Source organism: Desmodus rotundus, chromosome 1 (genome assembly GCF_022682495.2).
Source record: "Desmodus rotundus isolate HL8 chromosome 1, HLdesRot8A.1, whole genome shotgun sequence".
NCBI classification, from domain to species: domain Eukaryota; kingdom Metazoa; phylum Chordata; class Mammalia; order Chiroptera; family Phyllostomidae; genus Desmodus; species Desmodus rotundus.
The window spans coordinates 44,001,481-44,024,079 of record NC_071387.1 but is presented as its reverse complement, the minus strand read 5'-3'; the positions used below and the strand labels follow the sequence as shown (position 1 = coordinate 44,024,079).

General features: G+C 36.6%; 1 protein-coding gene across 1 annotated transcript in view; it reads right to left on the bottom strand.

Annotated features, from left to right (window-relative positions):
• Window positions 1-22,599, bottom strand: part of CARNMT1 (carnosine N-methyltransferase 1) — a 46,122-nt gene that overhangs the window by 7,692 nt on the left and 15,831 nt on the right. Inside the window, exons 4-6 of the mRNA XM_053923706.2 lie at window positions 13,005-13,145; window positions 11,889-12,067; window positions 9,892-10,005 (exon numbers count right to left, since the gene is read on the bottom strand). Coding sequence (XP_053779681.1) covers window positions 9,892-10,005; window positions 11,889-12,067; window positions 13,005-13,145 — 434 coding nt within the window. The remainder of the gene's footprint in view (window positions 1-9,891; window positions 10,006-11,888; window positions 12,068-13,004; window positions 13,146-22,599) is intronic.

The following is a 22,599-nucleotide window of genomic DNA, read 5'->3' as shown; positions in this document are numbered from 1 at the left end:
TTAATTATAATAATTTGGGGACAACCCAAATGTTCATAAAACAGTGAATGAATAAACAAAATAAAGTATATAATGTAGTATTTCTCAGCAATAGAGAGAAACAAAATGCTGTTACATGCAACAAAAATGGATGAATTTCAAAAACTATGCTAAGTGAAGGGAGTCAGACTTACATGATATTCTGGAAAAGGAAAAACTACAGAAACAACAACTGACTAGTGACTGCCATGCACGGGGTGAGAAGAGAGAACTGATTACAGAGGAGCACAGGGGAACTTTTTGAAGTGGTTGAAATGTTCACTGTCTTGACAGATGTAATGGTCACATAATCCAGCTTCTAAATTACAGCAAACTGTACATTTAAAAAGGGGGTGAATTTCATGTCCATTATCCCTTCCAAAATATCTGACTTTAAAAAAGACAGTAAGCATTTTTATTAAACAAAGTATTTGCTAATTTGGCAAGGGGAAAATGATCGGCCACACACAGTTTTATCTGTGTTTCCTTGAGACTGAGCAGTTTTTCATACTTACTACCTAGTCACTCATTCTTTATTCCTATTTATTTATTTACTTATTTATTTAATCCTCATCTGAGAATATTTCCTTTGATTCTAGAGGGAGAGGAAGGGAAGGGGTGGGGGGAGAGGGAGAGAGCATGTGTGCACGAGAGAGAGAGAGAGAGAGAGAGAGAGAGAGAGAGAGAGAGAGAGACACACACACACACATTGATGGCTTGCCTCCCAGACACATCCAGACTATGTGAACCAACAACCTAGGTATGTCCCCTACGGGAATCTAACCCACAACCTTTGGTACACAGGATGATGCTTCAACTAACTGAGCACCCAGCCAGGGTGAGTCACTCATTCTTTTTTCTTTTCTAAAAAAAAAGATTTTATTTATTTGTTTTTAGAGAAAGTGGAAGGGAGGAAGAAAGAGAGGGTGAGAAACATCGATTGGTTGCCTTTCCTTAGTCCCCAACGGGCAATTGAAACCGCAACCCAGGCATGTGCCCTGACCAGGAATCCACGGGCAACCTTCACTTCACAGAACGACGCCCCACCAACTGAGCTGCACTGGTCAGCGCTACTCACTCATTCTTTAAATGAACGTTTACCAAGCACCTAGCAAATGCCTGGCAGTGGCTATATAACGAAGAATAAATCACGGACATATCCCTAAGGAGTTTTAAGAAATTTTCTCAACTGTCGTGTCTCTTCACATTCTTTTAGTAGACTTAACACAAGAAAATGACACTTTTTTTCCTTGACCATAAGTATAAAGCAAGCTCATGATAAAAACTAACATGAAAAAAGCATAAAAAACCTGTCTCTAATCCTAACACTGACAATCACTTGAAAACTTACTGTATATCCTTGTAGTCTTTCCTTGATACATTAATATGAAATATTAATATATTTTGTTTTTCATCTTATGCTTCATTAGGAACATGTCCTATCTCATATGAGTTTATTATATGGCTGTCCTATGACTATTTACTCATTGATTACTGTTAGAAATATAGGCTCAGTCTAAGTTTTTGCCAAGTATGTGCGTCCATTCATCAGTTTTTAGTCTTTGCCCGTATCTTAATTTCCTCTAACAGACTTCCACAAGTATAATTAATCTAACAAAGGTATGTAATAGTGAACACAATTATGCAATAGGCTGGATGGCAAATATTTTAGGCTTGTGAACCACATACAGTCTCCACTACATATTCTGATTTTTATCTTATATATTCCCAACCCTTTAAAATGTGAAAAATATTCTTAGTTGGTGTGCCATACACAAAAGAAGCTGAAGGCCAGACTTGGCCTGGGGACTCTGGTTTGCCAAATCCTAACTCTGTCCAAATGTATGGATCGTTAAGATTTTCCCATGTATTATCAAATTGTTTTTCCTGAAGAAAGCTTTGTGACTATATTCCTACCAGCAATATACATAGTCGCTGGGTATTTCCTATCTCACTGCACCTTATCTAAACTTTAAGTAAAAAAATTTAAAAACCTACCCAATAGGTGAAAAATGGCATCTCATTTATATTTAAAAAAAAGTTTCATCCTCACCCAAGGACATTTTTAAACTGCTTTTTGTAGAGAGAGGAAGGGAGAGTGGGAGAGAGAGAAACATCGATGTGAGAGAGAAGCATCAACTGGTTGTCTCCTGTACGTGCTGGACTAGGACTCGTATTCAACAGACTGGGGATCCAACCTGCAACCTAGGCACCTGCCCTAACAGGGAATCAAACCTGCAACCTTTCAGTTGTGGGGCAACGTTCCAACCACCTGAGCCACCTCTGGGTAGTGTTCTCTTAAAGACTTTTGCTTTTCTTCCCTAATTTTGTTTTAATCCTCACCCAGGTCATTTTTTCATTGCTTTTTAGAGACACAGAGAGAGAGAGAGAGACAGGCAGGCAGACAGACATCAATGTGAGAGAGAAACATCGACTGGTTGCCTTCGCGTACATGCCCCAACAGGGGATCAAACCTGCAACCTGGGTATGTGTGCTGCCTGGAATAGAACCTGCGACCTTTAGGTCCACTGGACAATGCTCCAACCAGCTGAGCCACATTAGCAAGGGCCCCTTTCCAATTTTTTTAAAAATAAAAAAATAGAGCTCATTGTAAAATAAACAAACAAACAAACATATAAAGGAATTTTTGCTTCCTCTAAAGGTAGGTTAAGTTTTATTCACACCAATGCTCCTGTTGAAAACAACTAAAATTGGTGTATGAAATTTACTCTAAAATCTTAAAAATATAGAACACCTGAAAAGTTAGAAATTACCAGGAACCCGGAGAATTAACTAGAGGTAAACCTAGATGCCATTTTTACCCTGACAGCATCTGACCATCCAGATGAGACTGACCTGGAGTTTGGCAAACTCTCTGGATGAAGGGGACAAAAGACACAGCCCTGAGACTGCCCAGGACAGGGAGTCTGACAGACCTCCTGACACAATGGATGGAATCTTGAGGGCTATCTTTAAGGTCAGAATAAGAAATAGGTCCGTTTACTTCTAACCCAAGGAGATTGCAGGAAAACCTGACCCATTGCTTTTTCAATAAGGAGAAAAAAGATAAAGAGAACCATTTCAGAAAGGCTGTAAATCATGCTTTAACCCTAGGATAAATTTTACAGACATAACATGGGTAGGCAAAAAAGCCTCCAGTCCTGATTTTAATTTAATATTTAATTTAAATTAAATTTAGTTTAGAATTCAATATTCCTTTGTTCTGACAATGTTCCAATCTTCTAGCAGAAGCGAATGCAATTCCCCTGGAGAAAAACATCTTCAACCTAAGCCTCAGGAAATCCTCAAAAGTGATTTCTCAAGGGCAATGCAATGAGTAACAGACAGTTAAGGTCAATAGTCCAGAGAAACAAAACAAGGAGAAAACAGAAACTGACCTGCATAGACCTGAGATATCAGAATTATCAGAAACAATATATTCAGCATTTTCAAAGAAACAAAAGGCTTATTTTGAAAATACAGAAAATAGAAATGTTTTAAATGCCATTTCTGACTAAAAAAAACCAAAACAAAACACAAATAGCCCTGGCTGGTGTGGCTCAGTGGGTTGAGTGCCAGCCTACAAACCAAAGGGTCCTGGTTCGATTCCCAGTCAGCGCACACGCCTGGGTTGCAGGGCCAGGACCCAAGTCGGGGGCGTGTGAGAGGCAACCACACAACGCGTTTCTCTCCCTCCCTTCTTCTCTCTCTAGAAATAGATAAATAAAATCTTAAAAAAAAAAACCCACACAAATAGAAATAAGATATACAATAATCAAAACAAAAAAACCTCAGTGGTTATAAGAAAAAGTTTTGTAAAAAAGGATTACCTTTAAAGAAGCTACAGTTAAGATAGCTGAATTTTCAACAGCAAAACAGAAACTAAGACACCGTAATGATCTCTTTCATGTATTGAAGCTACCTGTCAATCTTGCACTGTACACCTGCTGCTGCTTTGGGACTAAATCAGTAAGAACTCATGATCTTTACAGACATACATGAACTCATACATATATTTCCTACCCCTATCTGCTGAGAAAACCTAGAAGCAATACTATCATAGTAGTGGAATCTAGATCTTCTTTTCCATATATCATTCCCCACAAAAAGCAACCAGGAATTGTTGGGAAAGAAGGTTGATCTCAGGGCTGGGCAGACAAAGGACAAAATGAGCTTGGAACATGTGGCTGTGCCAGAAAGGAGGTGCTCACACAGGGATAAGTAAAAAGGACACTCGGGACAGCTCAAAGGGGGTCCCTTCTACCAAATATAGGACAAGTGGATTTAAAGTTCTAAAAGTTCCAGTTAAGGAAGAGATTATTAGACTGGATAATAGTCATAAAACACATTTTAACCATATTCTATACACAGGAGACACATCTACAACACACAGACAGTAAGGATTTAACAGAGAGAAAAAGTACATTATACAATTAACTAAAAGAAAACTCATGTAGCTGTACTGACATGTCCACTTGAAGAAACACGACTTGGATCTGTGCAAAACAGAGCTGCACTCAAGCCCCAGCGACGTTTTACAGGCAGGGCAGGGAGGTGATAGGGCTGGGGGTCACTGTCTAGTCATTTTCCAAAGCAGACTTTCAATTAATCCCCTTTTCTGTCCCACATTTCCTGTCACTCTCTGTGAGGCCATGCTTTCATAAATTCTGCTCTTTTCCTGTGAATTAAACTTCTGGTCTTCTGCCTGATCACGGACTGACAATGGGCATAAGGTAGGTGTCTCGATTACTTGGTTACATGGGGGTAAGCTCTGCCCTACACGTGGATTTTCAACATGCTTTTCCATTCAGTGCCTAATTTTCCAGGGTGATTCCAGGTCTACTGGCTCCACTCATGACAGTTTCTTTGCAAAACTTATTTTCCTACCTCATTCTTTTGTCCTCTGATGACATCCCTGCCATTCTTTGTCCATGTGTTTTATACTTTTTAATATTTTTACTACCAATAGAACAAAATCTTAAGAGATAACATGTGTTCCACCATCCACCTTTTATAGGAAATTTCTCATATTTTAAAAAACACTGAGCTTTATAATTCTTTAAAATCTGACAAAACCCATTTCTCATACTTTACAAAAACCTCCTTTAGTACTTTAACCTGTTTATTCTTTCAGATGAAGTTAGATTCACTTTGCTAACTGCCTACTCTCCACTGCCCAACTATAAATGTATCAGCACGTGCACACACAATCCCCCTGCGAAAACCTCCTTTTTAAAGATAAATTACTTATAAATTCTTTTAAGAGGTATCGGTCATCATGAAAAACTGAAAACCAAGATGCACAGGCATTCTTTTGCATTTTGCCAAATTATAACCTTTGCCAAAAGGACATACGCATAACAGTCCCCTTAAAAAGCTCACTGGTTTTCTTGAACCTGGGAGAATTAAAGAGTACCTCAAATTTCCCTCAAAGTACTTTATGTTAATATTTCCAACTACACTTCCATACAATCTAAGCAATATTTTCATTATAACTTAACAGCAGTTACATTTCTCATTATGAATGAGTCTAATGATCTCTGGTCCACAGAGAGAGTTAGTGTTCCAGGTCTACATGACCAAAGCCAAAACCGCAGGAATGTTCTGAATTTACCAATATAAATGCCACCTGATCACATTTCTTCAAAGTCAATCTTCTGTGACATCTTAATATTATTTTGTTCCCTCTTTCAAATTTCAAAACAATACATTCATTTACACACATTAAATCACTAAATATCTATTAGTTCGGCTCTCTACCAGATGAGGAGGAAGCACTAGATTCCTACCCTTACCAAGCTCAGAAAATAGTAGGGGAAATCAAAATACATGGGTGACACCACCATAATGGGTTAAATGCTACTGAGAATGTGAAAGAGGAATGCAGAATATTTCACTCAACCTGAAGGATCACTTGAGCCGAGAGTTCGAGAGCACATATACTAAAGAGCACATATACTAAATGAAAATAGAGGGGAAAGAGGGCTTTCTGGGTCAGGAGTGGCACTTGAGATTAGGACATGGGTGTAAGAAAAAAAAGGAAGCTGACACATGAAAAAATGCTGCATATCACTAATCATCAGGGAAATACAAGTCGAAACCACAATGAGATATGCCTGTGAAGAATGGCTATTACCAAATACAAGAAATACGTGTTGTCAAGGACGTGGAGAAAAGAAAACCCTTGTGCACTGTTGGTGGGAATGTAAATTGGTGCAGACACTATGGAAAACAGTATGAAGTTTCCCCCCCAAATTAAAAATACAACTACCATATCCAGCAATTCCACTTCTGGGTATTTATCTGAAAAAAATAAAAATACTAACTTGAAAAGATATATACATCCTCATGTTCATTACAGCATTATTTACAAAAGCTCAGATATGAAAACAATCTAAGTGTTCACTGCCCGGATGAATGGATAAAAGTTATGGTATATGCTGTATATACAACAGAATATTCCTCAGCCAATGAAATCTTGCCACGTGTGACAATATGGATGGACTTTGTGAGTATTGTTCACATGTGGCAAACATAAGACCTGTGGGCTGAATCCGGCCCTCCACCTTGTTTTATCCAGCAGCAGCCCGGAGCTCCTTGCCCCTTGCCCCTAGTTAAGGAGTGGTTACATTTATACAGTCCTAAAATTACATTCGGCCCTTTGAAGGCAACTGCAGGCTGATGTGGCTCCTGGTGAAAATGAGTTTGACACCCCTGTGCTAACTGAAGTAAATCAGAGAAAGACAAATATCACGGGATCTTGCTTATCTGTGGAATCTTAGAAACAAAAACCACCACCACCACCACCAAAACAAGCTCACACACACAGAGAACAGATTGGTGGTTGCCAGAGGAGAGGGTAAGCAAAATGGATATAGGAAGTCAAAAGGTAAAAACTTCCAGTTATAAAGTTAAGTCATGGGGATATAATGTACAGCAGGGTGACCATAGTTAATATGCACATTTGAAAGTTGCTAAGAGAATAAATCTTAAAAGTCCTCATCACAAGAAAAAAATTATACCTGTATGTGGTGATGGATGTTAACAAGATTTATTGCGGTGATCATTTCAAAATATACACCAACATTGAATTGTATACCTGAAATTAATATAATGTTGTGCCAATTATACCTCAATTAAAAAAAAAATGAAGCCAAGACACAAGACAGAAGAGAGATCACAAAGGGCACTGTACATACCCTGAAGAGTCTGGGTTACAGAGAAAGCCAGGCTTTCACAGAGGGAGTCTGACAGGAACAGATTTACATGTTGTAAAGATCAGTCTCCTGGTAACATGGAGAAGTGAAAGAGGCGTACAGGGTTGGCAATAAGTTGCAGGCAGGAAAATCCTGAAGGAAGCTACTGCAATAATCTGAGCAAGCAATGATGAGGGCCTGGACTAAGGTACCAGCATGAGGTTAGAGCAATGGTTCTCAAATGGTATGTCCAGATTTCAAAACTGGGAAAGTACTGCTGGAATCTAGTAGTTAGAAGCCAGAGATGCTGCTAACCATCCTACATTGTTGAGAACAATGCTCCCTACCCCGTAAATGGGTACAGATATTAAGTATGAAAAGGGGTAAAGGAGTTCTCATTTTCTGATTATGGGAATCTGAGATGTTGGGAGAAAAGTCATGGAGAAAGAAAGCATGGGCACCATTTTCTTGACACACACAGATTTCAAAGTATTTGTGGCACATCCAATTTGGACACAGTGGCTTAGAGCAACAAGAGAGCTATTTGGACCAAAGATTCAGACTGGGAATTCAAACAGTAAGAGAAACCACGGGATTAGGTAGGAGTAATACAAAGTAAGGAATGAGTACGTGGCATGAAAAACACTGAATAGAAACACAGAGCACCCTGAGACTTAAGGAAAAACTGACTCCAATATTATTCTTTTAAGTTCTTTAACTTACACATGGAAAGAATTTTATTTGGAAAGTATTAACCTTCCATATAACTGTATTTAAGGACCATGATTCTCTGTTACTCCAATTCTCAAAATTGTTTTAGAAACTGTAGAAAGAATAGTGGAAGCTCTGCTAATCGACCTCCCGTTACCCAACATGCCCTATTATCTCTGATGCTCACAACAAATCACAGGTTTTGCCCCTACTCTTATCGAGCAGTATGCTTACCAAGGGCCAACTGTAGTTATTCCAGCAGTTATAATTATTGTTATTATAAAAAATATTAATGAACCAATAAAATAAATGTTCAAAAAGAAAGCTGTTTCTATAAGTCAAATGCTTTGGAAATACACAAAACCTTACCATATCTCAGTAACTGGGATCAAAAATTTTAACCACATAAATACATAGATTAATGCTAAATATAAACTGACCCAGTGCAAGCCTGCAGAAATAGCTAGTTAGGCACTCAAGGAGTTGGATCTAGGCTGTAAGCCCAACTCTCCAAGACCTTTTTTCTAGCTACTTAACCCAAGACTCAGTTTCTTCAACTATAAAATAGCACCAGTGCCATTTCAAGGTAGGATTATTCTGAGATTAAACAAGGTAAATACCTTGTTTAGGCAAGTGGCTAACAATGCCTAACCACAGTGAACAGATACCCAGTACGAAATGTTATCTTTCAGTCATTTGTTGTGAAAATACTTTGCTTTTGAAGACCAAAGGTTTGTGATACCTGTTTCATATTATGATTACTTTGTACAGTTGGCTGTTCTCATCTGTCCTACGGACCTCTAAAGAGAAGTTTGAAAAAGGCCTATTACTACCTGTAGGCTTAGTCCTACCGGCAGAATCTCTGGTAAAGTCAAATCATTTAAAAAGAGCAGCTGACAGAATCCACCAACAAAACCAAACCAATCCCGAAGGCTGAGGACTCAAACAATGTGTATCTGATTTTTACATAGTATATGAACTCACATGTCTCTCTTAACATGGATTTACCATGTTAACATGGATTTATTTAACATGGATTATTTCACTAAAAAAGACAATTATATTCACTTTCATAGTATCATTTCTCTCCCTTTATTTTATTTAAAAAATTTTGTTTAATCCTCAGGATTTTTTAAATTGTTTTTTTAGTGAGAAAGGAGGAGGCAGGGACAGGGAGAAGGAGAGAGAAGGAGGGAGGGAGAAACATCCATGTGAAAGACAAAAACATTAATGGGTTGCTTCTCACACATGCCCTGACTGGATATTGAACTTGTAACCTAGGTATGTGCCCTGACAGGGAATCGAACCTACGATCTTATGTTCACGGGACGATGCTCCAACCAACTGAGCCACCTGGCCAGGGCCTCCCTTTATTTTCTTTAAAAAGGATAAAATTGACAGTTTCCCTTAAAATCTGCATGGGAGGGACCACGTCACACTCATCATTTTATTTCCAACACTTGGCAGCAGAACGCAGTAATTTTTCTATATATATAAAGGTAGTCACAAGTTATCATACCTACTCTTTTCCTACTATGTACAATACATGTACTGGGAGGAGGTTTCCATGCAAGAGACAAGCGCTTTCCTTCAAACGTTTCATTGTGGAAAGAAGAACACTCTTGTTAACAGGACTGCTGTCTCCATAAAGTGTGGGGTGGGGCAGATGAGGTAATGATTATGATCAAGATTAATAATGAGTACTTTTGGAAATTGTGAATGCTGTGAGACTGACCTCGTGTAAACGTACAACTTGGGGGCTTCCACTACTTATGGAGGAACTAGCCAGAACTGGAGGAACTGCACCGGTAAGCAGGATGCAGTTTAAAGGAAAATGAAGAGGCTTTAAAACACATTCAACATAATTACAACTTGTGAAGATCTGGTAACTATGAAGTTACCAAATGCAGGATACTTATAACTACTAGTTAATGTGTAAAATCTTAATAAACTCTGAGGAACTTACCTAGATTTATCCAAATTCCACCTGGCTTGAGTATTTTCCATATTGTGTCAATATAATCAATTACATTGTGAGCTGTGTCTATGAAGAAACAGGTAGCAATACAGTCCCAGGTATCTATTCAAGGAAAATCAAATTACCACGTTTGTAATGTTATCCTGACTTTTAATTAATCCCATAAACACACCAGCTACCTTTCACAGAATATTATTATTACATTTACTGCAGGGATATAAAAGCTAAACTCCTCCAATCAACTACTATAATCAAGGTAACAAAATAATCTTTTATGAGATCCTTGGCAATTCATGAAAGTTTTTATTAATAATTTGGTAATCAATTTGGAAATCATTTTTCATTATCTGTATCACAATATATTATCTTTACCAAATGATTACTACTGTCTTGTTTATAATTTATTCAACTGCCTTCATTTAAAATCAGTAAAGATGAAATAAGTCATTTGAATTTTAAATTGTGATTTCAACCAATGTTAACTACCAATTTAAAAATGTTTCAGAATGACTGCATGCCTATACTTTCTTTGTAAGTTCTATTCTTAGAAAGATCTTCCCTGGGAACTATACGAGGGAGGACCCCCCAAAAACCAGAATTATCCTCTGGAGGGCAGGACTCTTATAGTAACAAGTTTCCCCTGCTAGGTGAGGGTCCTAGGAACCCATCTATATCAGTGTGCCAGGTGGTGTTACTGTGACAGGCTGCATTCAGCTTCAGTGAATGTTTTTTGAAGCAACACGTTTGCCAATGTCACGGCGGGTGATTTAGGAGCACACCTGCTCATACCTCACTCTTTGGCAGTTTTTGCCCAAAACTGGCATGACCCCCATGCCCCATCCTCCCTATTCACCAATCTAGCCACAAGCAACTTTTGTTTCCCAGGATGAAATAAGTCCTCAAAGTTAAACATTTTGCAGATGTGGATGAGGTGAAACAAAAAACAGTAGAAGCAGGATTAAAAGACATCAAAATCAACAAGGTCGAAACTGTTTCAATCAGTGGAAAAAAACGTGTCAACAGCGGTACTGCATTGAACGGAGAGTACTTTGAGGGTGACTGAAGTTTAAACATGTAAGAATACCCAACTTTTTATAAATGAATTTGGGTTTTTTTGGAGGGTCCCCCCATATAAAACAGCAGCCCCTCCCAGACCCTCGTCACCCCCTTTGCCCTGCTTTACTTTTCTTCCTCACAGTACTAATTTGTCATTGCCTCTCTCCCCCTACAAGAATATGTAAGTTTCCTGTGTACAGGGAATGTTTTGCTCACTGTGTTCTTTCCAATGACTAGAACATGTCTGCTACTCAGCAAGTATTCAGCAAATATCTGTTAAATGAATGATTTGCTGACCCCTCAGCTTTTTATTCTTCCTTTCACTGCCAACACCCCTCCCCACTCTCCCTCTTACCACGCACATCCCTTTAATGCCTAGCACATTATTTCTTCACTAGTTTGCCAGGCTGAAGTCCAAACTTCATAGACTGATACAAGGGTCCTCCACGATTGGGAGCTAACCTACTTCTCTAGCTATATTTCCCATTAAATTTCCAAACACACCTCCATTCCCCTTCCAGTCAGGCTGTTCTATCATCCCCAGTTACCTCATTCATTGCTATCTACCTCCACCTACCTGGAATGCCACTCCTCCTTATCCTTCAAGTCACAGACTCTCCACAGAGAGCGACCTCTCTTCTCCCACTTTCCATTTTTATTGCATTCATTACTCATTTGAACTTTGTTTACATATGTCTTGTATTAACAGACCCAACAGATTCTAAATTTCTTAATTGTGGGATCTTGTACTTCTTTGTGTTTTCCATCACTGCCGTATACATGACCTTTAAAAGAGTCTAAATTGTCACTGAAGTATACCTTACATTCTGCCATCAAAATAAATGACCAAATCTTTGGTTTAGTATAAAATTAGCTCATTAAACTTGGAATAAAAGATAAGATGTTTAAAATGCTTGCTTTAGACTTACTGCATTCTGAGTATATCTCCTGAAAATCTCCTGCTGTCATAGAAAAGTTAGAACCGGGAGGAAGACTGTGGGGGTCAACATCAGGGAAAAAGATGGGTCGAATCTGATCAGCTGACCTCCGGTTATTGCTAAACTGATGGATCCAGGGATAAAGCTTATATTTATTAATTTCAGAACATCTGCAAAATATGAGCATAAAATTCAGTGTTAACTAAATATTTTACTGAGAAAATCTACTTTAAACACTAAAATATATTTTTCATTAAAGATTTACTTATATACAATCAATACTTAAAAAGTGTTACTATTGCACCCTAATTACCTGAAAATGTACACATGTATGCAGATGAGTAACCAATCATGAACTAAAAGACAGAAAAAATTGAATTCTGATATATAAATGTGTTGTTCAAATATTAAAAAGGTATTTCCAAACTTCAAAATTAAGTAAAAGCCAGTTCAAATGTTTTTCAAAAAAATGGTATGGGTTTTGTTCAATACCTATTTTAATTATTTTGTACAACTCTCTCCTCTTTTACCTTCTTATCATCCCCTAACTCACACGGCCACCAAGACAAAGTATTATTTAAACAGGCAGCTATTTATTCTTTCTCTAACACACCTATCCTGACTTTAAAAATAACAACTCTTCTTCACTACTTACTAAAAGAGGCCACAGAAGTTCTGAGAGATCTTTCCAACTGCGTGATGTGAGCTTACTTGGCCATTTAATAAGAATTTGATTAGGGGAAAAAAGATGTGATTGCTACACTGTACTCTTACTCCACAAAGAAATAAAGGGGTGAAGTAGTTTAAGGAACAATGAGAAAATACTCCTTCCCGGATCATACTTAGTCCTGAAATTCACACAGAAAACATTTCCGTTCCATGGGATACCAAGTCACTTTCTAAAGTCACTAACCCATCCTGATCAAATTTCTGTTAACTCGGCAACTGATTGAAGTGATAATTGTAATAAGCAATTTAATGTAAGAAATATTTATGGTATGTATCATAATACTATGTGCTCATCTTCAAATTCAGAACTGTTCAAAAATAGGTAAGTCAATCTGATTCTGAGAAATTACTATTTCTAGCAAAAAGTAAATTAAATACCTGTTGAGTACAAAGTTGGAAGAAAAGAGCATAAAAAAACTCCATTCATTTCCTTGACAAGCATAACCTAGCATAGCTATTTCCCAGGCCAGTCTTCCTAGTCCAGCACCAGGTACCAGAATATTTACTTTAGAAGGATCCCTGAAATGAAATAAGGCAATTATGTCCAACCCCTTAAAGAAAAAAAAAAAAAGAAAAAGGACAAAATCCACATTAACGACTAAAAACTTTGATATTTAATAATAAGGTCACTCAGGACTCTGACTACTTAAAATTGAGAATACTTCTAAATATCAATGAAAAATAAAGGCATAAGGAATTATCTATCATATGTTTGGATATCAGATGAGGGTTTAATCCCCCAAATACTACTTTTCAGAGAAAAATGTAGTCACCTTTTATCTGGAGACTTACGAAAACACTCATATTCCTAGCAGCTGTCACCTGAACAACTGTCTTAGGAAGACAAATTATCCCAAAGGGATCCCAATACATACAAAGACATTGAACAAAATTATTTTATCATATAAGACGGTAACAATTTTTATCTATATTCTATATCTGATACAATGGTTTATGTAACTAAATAGATTAAATACATATAAATTTTAATGTGTCATGTATATCTTTATAATCTTATATTTCAATCGGCAAAAGATTTTGGAGGGGGGATATTCTCATGAGGAAAAGCCTCTGAGTAAATCTGCATATACAATGGCAAAGGCACCACACCAAACCAGAAAAACACAACCAAACTATTCCCCACTTATTTGCATCACTCTACCACCAATTTCCTTTGCTATAAAATTCACCACTCCACTCTAAGCCACTAAAAATTAGCCTTAACAAAGCAAAGGCCTTTCTCAGGACTTCTGGCAAATAGCTTTAACCCTAGGGAAACTGAAAAGGTATTTTTACAGAAAACCAAAGAAAAATGTGTATAATCAGCTGTCATGTCAATTAAAAAGGAATTTCTCTATTGTCTGTAGTCCCCAAGTTTAGTTCATAAATCAAACCAAATTTCCAAATCTAGTCCCATGTATAGTTTCTTTTTATCTTTAAACTACATGGTGTTTACGTTTGGTGTGGTCCAAACAGCAGTAGGCTGTTTACTAGCAGCCCCATAGGATAATCTTTGAATCTCCTGCTTTGAAATAAAAAACAAAACTGTGGGGTTTTCGAAAATTCAGTCTACAAATACAGTAACATGGAAATTTGCCCAGGGTCATTCAGTCTTAAATTTTTACATATGAAACATCTATTTGTATAAAAACCTTAAGAAAGTTTATTTAGTTTGTTTCCCTGTTGAATTTTACATATACAATATGGCATAAAACAAAATTTGTTAAAAATGATTTTTGACAAATACGCCTATTGTGTTTAGCAATAATCCTTGATATCCTTTAGTCCTTGTTATGGACAAACTAATTCCAAGGTGCCATATAAGTTCTTGCTATAATAAAATAGAATGCTTTCTTCTCATTCCAGATTATACACAATGTGTGTGTGTGTGTGAACACTTTAAGGGCATATCTTCAGTCCTACCTGTACCAGTTACCAAACAAAAATATACAAAATTTTAATATTAGAATGTGAAAAACTCCTAGCTGTAGAACTCTGCACTACCCCTTGTATAAAGGACCTGCCACTCTGGCACCCCACCCAGACCCCTGCCGGCCACACCCCCCATTTTTCACACCCTACCAGACCCACCCAAACCCTTACTTTCCAGAATCACCTCTTTTCAGTTCCTAGTTGCCCAATCAAAATATGCATCTTTTTCCAAGTGGTTGTTTTCAGCTTAGAACTTTTAAAAAATCAAAGTAATGCAACAGAAAGTAAAGAGATTTGAAAGGAAATTGAGTACTTAAATCTTTATAAAAATAATCACTAATAATCAATTTCTGAATAGCTAATGATCTGCATAAAAAGTTACCATGCAGAACATATGGGAGTCTCAACAGTATTACTATGGGTGAAAAAGACAATTTCAAAGGTGACAAAATATACTGTATGATTTCATGTATAGGACATTCTCAAGAAGACAAAACTGTAGTGGCTGATAAGCATTTACCACAGGTCATGGGTGGGGAAAGTGTGTCTCTACAAAGGGAAACATAAGGGATTTTTGTGGGGTAATGAAACGGTTCTGTATCCTGTTGGTAGTGGCGATTACACAAATCTACACAGGCTAAATTTCACAGACTTATACACCAAGAAAAGTATATTTTACTGTGTATTAAAATAGAAAATGCAGAAATTATAAACCATGTTAACCAGAAGTGAAATTTCTGTTAATAAGAGTACCAAGAATTATTTTGTTAAATGAAGGAAAAGTTAACTTATGGCTATTATGAAATTCACCCTAACCAATCAGGGCCACAGAACTCTCTACCTCCACCTTGTGGCAGAAGGTTTCTGTATAAAACTGATATTAACAGACTGCCATCAAGCCATGGAATGCAATATATATAATGTACATATATACATATGTATACACATGTACATATACACATATATACACACGTATACATACACACCCCATCTTAAGCCCTAGCAGAGATTACAGATTCATCAATTGTATTATGGGAAAAAAAAAAATTTCAGTGGGCATATAAAAGGATACACATTAAAACAAATTCTCTAGAATTGAAAAATGATCATCAATCAAGCAATGAATGGGAAATGGGAAAACATTTTCCCTAATTCCTTGTTCTTAGCTACATTGTTTTTCATTGAGTCTTTGTAACAGTATATTAAACGTCTCTCTAATTACAATTATAGGAAACTAGGGCACTCTAGAAAAGCAGTTTCTGCTATGGATCCTTATAAAATCTAGGACATTTCTATGAATGCATTTCTGTGGAGAGTAAGAGAAATATAAACCTAAGTACAGACCTTCATGATAAGCTGACTTAAAAAAAAAACAGGAAGAGGCATATAATATGTGACTCAATCATCAAATGTTGCCTGCTGGAGATTCTTAGGAACAACAGGCAAGCAAACAAATTTACCTCATTAAGATCCAAATATGGTGAAGTATGTTTAGTACAAATGTAACACCCCTGCATAATAGTGGGAAAAGTTTAAGTTTATTCAACACAAGCAAGAATTGAGACTGGTCCATTTGTAAGGACAGAACAGAGCACGCTGTGTGTAAGGCCCATGGATCATGTTTGCAACACCCTTTGTGCTCCAAACATTTTACCAGCAGTATATGTTCTTTCAAAAGTTTTCCTTTACTGGCCACATAATAATTTTTGCAATGGGGTTGCAGGTAAGCAAATTCCAACACCAAAATATTTCCTCTTGTTTTGTGAATGTGACACTTATCTGACACCTAGTGGTAGGAGTATGTACTACCTTCAAGCATCAAAGGGGTTCAGCTCTGTTCAGAGCAATTTAATCATGATCCAATAGAGTAAAAGCCACTAACCACTTGCGGCTGGCTACTCAACACTTAAAATGTGGCTAGTTCCAACTGAGATGTGCTCAAAGTGTAAAATAATGCCAGATTTCAAAGACTTAGTTTAAAAAAAGGAATATAAGCTATCTCATTAATAATCCTGTATACTCATTATAAACTGAAGTATTTTTGATATCCTAGGTTATTAAATTATATTATTAATTCACCTATTTCTATTTAAATTTTTATGTCGCTACTAGAAAATTTAAAAGAACTTCCATGGCTTGCATTATAATTCTACTGACCAGAGTTGATCCATACTAAGAAACCACAAAAACACAATTCTGAGCAAAAAACAATTGTGAAAGGATATCATAAACACCCAGAGAAATACAATGTTTGTACTGTTTAGGGCAGGAATTCTAAAGTAGTGTGCCATAAAAACTTATTTTTAGAGAGAGGGGAAGGGAAGGAGAAAGAGAGGGAATGAAACACCAAAGTGTGGTAGCCTCTCATGCCCCCCTACTGGGGACCTGCAACCCAGGCATGTGCCCTGACTGGGGATCGAACCAGTGACCCTTTGGGGCCCGCCCTCAACCCATTGAGCCACACCAGCCAGGACCCCCAAAATGTTTAAAACATCCAATACCTTACTATTTAGTCAGGGGCACCAACCTCTTTTCCCTTAGACTGTCAAATAAAACAACGACAACAGCCAACACAGTAATATCTGTCTGGTATGAATGAATCAAAATTATACCTTTTTTTTTTTTTTGTCAGCTAGGCAAAAAACATTTTGGTACACTACAGAATTTGGGTAATTTATATGTGCCATGAGATGAACAAGGTTGAAAACTGCTGATTTAGGGGTGATATAGTTAATGTAAGGACATGAGATTAGAGTAACAATTTCATACTGTTATCTCTAGAGAGAATGTGCTCTATACATGGTTCGACAATTTGAACTGTATCGGCAATGTTTCTTTTAAAAAATATAAAAAGTTCTGAAGTAAATATAACAAAATATCAAGTTTAACAGAGCTAGGTGTCGAAATGTTTTTTATTCAAAGTAGAAAACGAGTTAGAATCAGGATTAGTATCTAGCCCCTTCAAAAACATGGTCCCAACTTACCTCTTACTCCCAACAATACTCCACCTATCAGCCAAACAACTTCTCACCAATGCCATAAAACACTTTTTCACCTTAATCTTTAGAGCTCCTACACACCGACAGAAACTCAGTTTAAATTATCACCTTATCTATGAAGTCTTTTCCAAATATCCCAGGAAAAGCTTGAATGTGTTTCATAACACTTTCAGTACTTCGTTCATACCTCTATTATAGTTCGTATTTCAAGTTCTTCACTTTGCTTCTTTTAATACAGGGGTTAGCAACTGTGACCCACAGGCTAGTCATCTGTTTTTGTAAATAAGGTTTGACTGGAACACAGCCACATCCATTCACTTATGTATTGTAAATGGCTACATTCCCACAACAGAGCTGAGTAGCCCCCAACATCACACTGCCTGCAAAGCCTACAATATTTACCAGCTGGCACTTTGTTTCCAGTTATTTATTACTATAACATTAAATCCTTGACATAAATAATTCCCACATGCAGGAGTATATCTGTAGAAAGCTTCTCCAAAATTGAATTTCAGGAGTCAAAAGATATGCATCTGATTTTCCTTAAATATTACAAAGTTGCTTCCACAAAATTTTACTAATTTATTCCATCAGCAACATGTGTTTCCTCGTACTTTCATTAGTAGTTACGCAACTTCTAAATCTCTGTAATGTAATATGTGAAAAATGGCAACTTCGTGTAATTTTTACATTTTCATTTTCTTATGCAACTGAGCATCTTGTACTTTTCCCGCTGTCTACTTACACCACTTTCCTACTAAGATACTAGCCTTGAATTGTTTACCCTAGATTTGTAAGCACTTGAATTCTTCAACTGTAAGAGCTACAGATCTAGATTTGAGAGAAATCTGAAATATATATCTGTCCTTGGTCTACAAGGACAGTCAGGATGGAGATATCTATTTTCAGTCTCTATGCTACTCATATTATATTGGCATTCGATACTTTCTCCATTTTCTCTTTTAAAATGCTTTCTTTAAACTAAAATAATACTTTCACAAATAGCTTATATTTCTTATTTTAATCTAAGTGGAAAATGCTTTTATAAAGCTCAGCATATTTTTCCTAATGCCCAACTATATAAAAATAATAAATTCAATAGAGACAATAGCATACCAGTATCTTCTCAGAGTGTTAGACATGTACTGAAAGGCAAAAACATAACCAATTTCTGCCCCCCCAAACAAAACGTCGCTTCAGATCCTTCTACAATAGGATGAGTTAATGAAATTAAGATTTTCAGCTTTCAGGATGTTCATCCAGCAGCTTTTTATGATTCGTAAGAGAACATGAGTTAACACGGCTGTGATTTGTCATTTCAGATAGGACTCAATTTAAGAATCTTTTCTCAGCAACCATAAACTTTATAGCACTAAATTCTTAAGTGAATAACTAGTGAAGTGTCTGGCATTCAGCACAGTTAAAATAGCATTTACTTATATAACAAACAGGACCCCCCCCCCCCCCGCCCCCCAGTAGAAACATCAATTTGTGACTTCAAAGCTGCTTGGACTTGCAGACCTGGGCAATTAAAAAATCTAAACAGGAACAAATTGGACAAACTGATAAGACAAATGTGTTTTTGTAGGAAAAATATTTTAATGATACAAGTATAGTTAATTCTATACATATTTAAGTAAATTATCTTTTACAGACAGCTCAGTTAGAAAAGCCTTTATTGAAATTTCAAGAGGACGAGGACACAGTCGAAAGGGCTAGCTGACAGAAATTTGAGTCAATCCAGCCTGAGCGTAAAGACATCAAATGCTTGCTGTAGCACATACAGGATCCCAGAAATTTATCCAAGACCAAACTTGACCAGGATTTACCTAGAATCAACCTGGGTTCTGAAGGGCTATAATTATGTCCCTTCTCCAGGATCTGGGGTTTACTTTTCATGGAAAAGTTATGACTTAATATGGATATGGGCTTTACTGTTTTATTAGCTTTTTTTTTAAGCATTTCTTCACCCTATACCCCCTTTTAGAGAAAGGGAAGGGAGAAAGAGAGAAGAAACATGGATGTGAGAAACATTCATGGGCTGCCTTTTGCACATAACTCAACCAGGGCCTGAACCTGCAACCTAGGCATGTGCCCTGACCAGGAACTGAACCAGCTACCTTTCACTATGCAGGACGACGTCCAACCAGCTGAGACACACACCGGTCGAGGCTTTTTAAAGTTTTTCAGATACCTCATCTTATCTACTATAAGCAACCAATCTAAATTAAACATGTAAAACAAATACATAGGAAGAAATGTATACTTTTTCCATTAGTTTCAAGAATGGAAAAAAAGTTTGATAGGTATTTTGGCACACTTCATTTACGTTTAGAAATTCCTGTCCACTTGTATAACATCAATTACTTCCAGGGAAGGGTGGCTAGGGAACAGTTATAGGAAAGAGACTATATCCTTTGAAACCGTTAAAATTTTGAACCCTGTGAAATGTTTTAACTATTCAAATGTTTAATTAATTTTCTTACACCTCAAAACCTACTTTTCAGAAACAAAGATATTCTGAATTTTGAGAAATACCTAGACTTTGTGTTTACAGAACCTATTTAAACTCTTCTCTATTATTTTATAGAGCAGAGTACTGAATATATACATTGAGAGCACCAACTGGTAACTTTAAGAATATAATACCCTTCTGAAGCAGCAATGTTTATAAAAGTTTGTATAACTTAAAACAAAAAAAAAACAGGAAAATAAGGAAATTAAAGATATTAGATCATAATTGTAATAGCTGTAAAATATATAATGTAGGACCATTGAATTAAACATTAACAAAATAACCTGTACTTTTATTAAAGTAAACAAAGGTAGCCCTTAGAAGCTATGTAATATTGAGCTATTTATTCCAACCTAAGCCAAGAGTCTTTGAATCAAGACATATTGAGGAAGATTTCACATATTATAAAGAAGAATTACGAAGATTTCATATTTTATAAAGAAGATTTAGGGAGACAAGATCTGTAATAGTGTCAACTATAAAAATTTCTAAATAATTTTTTAAAGGATTAAAAGCAGACCTCATTGCTGCCACCTCAATGTTCCATGGGTAAAGAGGCAAAGACCCCTCCCAACAAAGAAAAGTTCTGGACCAGATGGTTTCACTGGTGAATTCTTCCAAAAAAATTGAAGGGGGAACACTTACTTCCTAATTCATTCCATGAGGCCAGAATTATTCCGATACCAAAGTCAGATAAAGACATCATGAGAAAAAAAACTTGGAAAAGAAAAAAAGATCAGTATCACCTATACATATAGATGTAAAAATACTCCACAAAAATATTAGCAAATTAAACTCAACAATATATTAAAAGAATTATTCACCAGGACAAAGTGGGATTTATCTCAGTAATGCAAGGGTGTTTCCATATAAGAAAATTAACGTAATATACAGCCCATTAATAGAACAAAGAAAATATTTAGAATTTCATTTGACATAGAAGCATTTGACAAAATGCAACACCTTTCAGATAAAAACTCTCAGGATGTAGGAAACAAGGAAAAACTCTTCAGTATGATAAAGGACATTATGAAAACCCAGAGTTAACCTCCCACTCCATGGTGAAAGATGGAAAGCTTTCCCTCTAAGATCAAGAACAACATAAGGAACCCCATTTACCACTGCTATTCAACACTGTACTGGAAGTTCTAGCCAGAGCCATTCCTCTAATAGGAAAGGAAGAGGTTAAAAACTATCTCTATTTACAGATGATAGAGTCTATATGTAGAAAATCCCAAAGAATCCACAAGAAAGCTAGTACAGCCAACAAACAAATTAACTAAAACTGCAGGGTCCAAGATCAACACAAAAATTAGTTGTGTTTCTATACATTATCTATGAGCAATCATTTGTAATAGCATTTAAAAGAGCTAAATACTTAGGAATAAATTTAACCAAGGAGGTGAAAGACTTGTTTACTGAAAACATAAACACTGCTGAAAGATACTGAAGATCTAAATAAATGGAAAGACATCCTATACTGGTGGATAAAAAGATTTAACATTGTTAAGATGTCACTACTACCTCAAATAATCTACACAGTCAACATAACCCCAAACAAAATTCCAGCAGCCTTTTTCACAGAAATGGAAAAAGTTGATTCTGAAATTCATACGCGAAGTTGTAGGACTCACACTTCCTGACTTCAAACTTATCAAACAACAGAAATGGAAGTAGTGTGGTACCGGCATAAGGGCAGAAAGACCAATGGAATAGAATAGAGAGCTCGGAAATAAACCCTTGCCTATATACTCAATTGATTTTCAACAGTGTCAAGACAATTAAATGAGGAATGGATAGTCTTTTTAACCAATGGTGCTGGGAAAACTGGATAGCCACTTTTAAAAGAATGAAGTTAGGCCCTGGCTGGTGTGGCTCAATGAACTGAGTGCCGGACTGCATACCGAAAGGTCACTGGTTGGTTCCCAGTCTAGGACACATGCCTGGGTTGCAGGCCAGGTCCCCAGTAGGGGGCACTTGAGGGGCAATCACACACTGATGTTTCTCTCCCTCTCTTTCTCCCTCCCCTTTTCTAAATATAAATAAAATCTTTAAAAAAAAATGAAGTTAAGACTCTTATCTTATACCATACACAAAAATTAGCTCAAAATGAATCAAAGACCTAAACTTAAGACCTAAAACTATAAAACTCTTAGAAGAAAATTTTGGGAAAAATCTTCAAGACATTAATTTGGCAATGAATTCATAGATGTGACATGAAAGGCATAACAAAAAAATAAGCCAGACTTCACCAAAATTGTAAAACATTGTAATTAAAGTACACTATCAAAAAAAAATGAAAAAACAACCTATAGCATGGGAGAAAATATTTACACACCATATGTCTGCAAGGAATTAATACATGCAAAGATCACACAATCTCATGGTAAATCATCTTAAATCCAGACATAATACACAAAGGTTGAAGCAGAGACAGTGTTATACAAACATCAGAAACCCCAACATACTGTGTCCTCACTAATAAAACTTGAGTGTAAATGCATTAACAAGTCCGCAGTCACTGAAA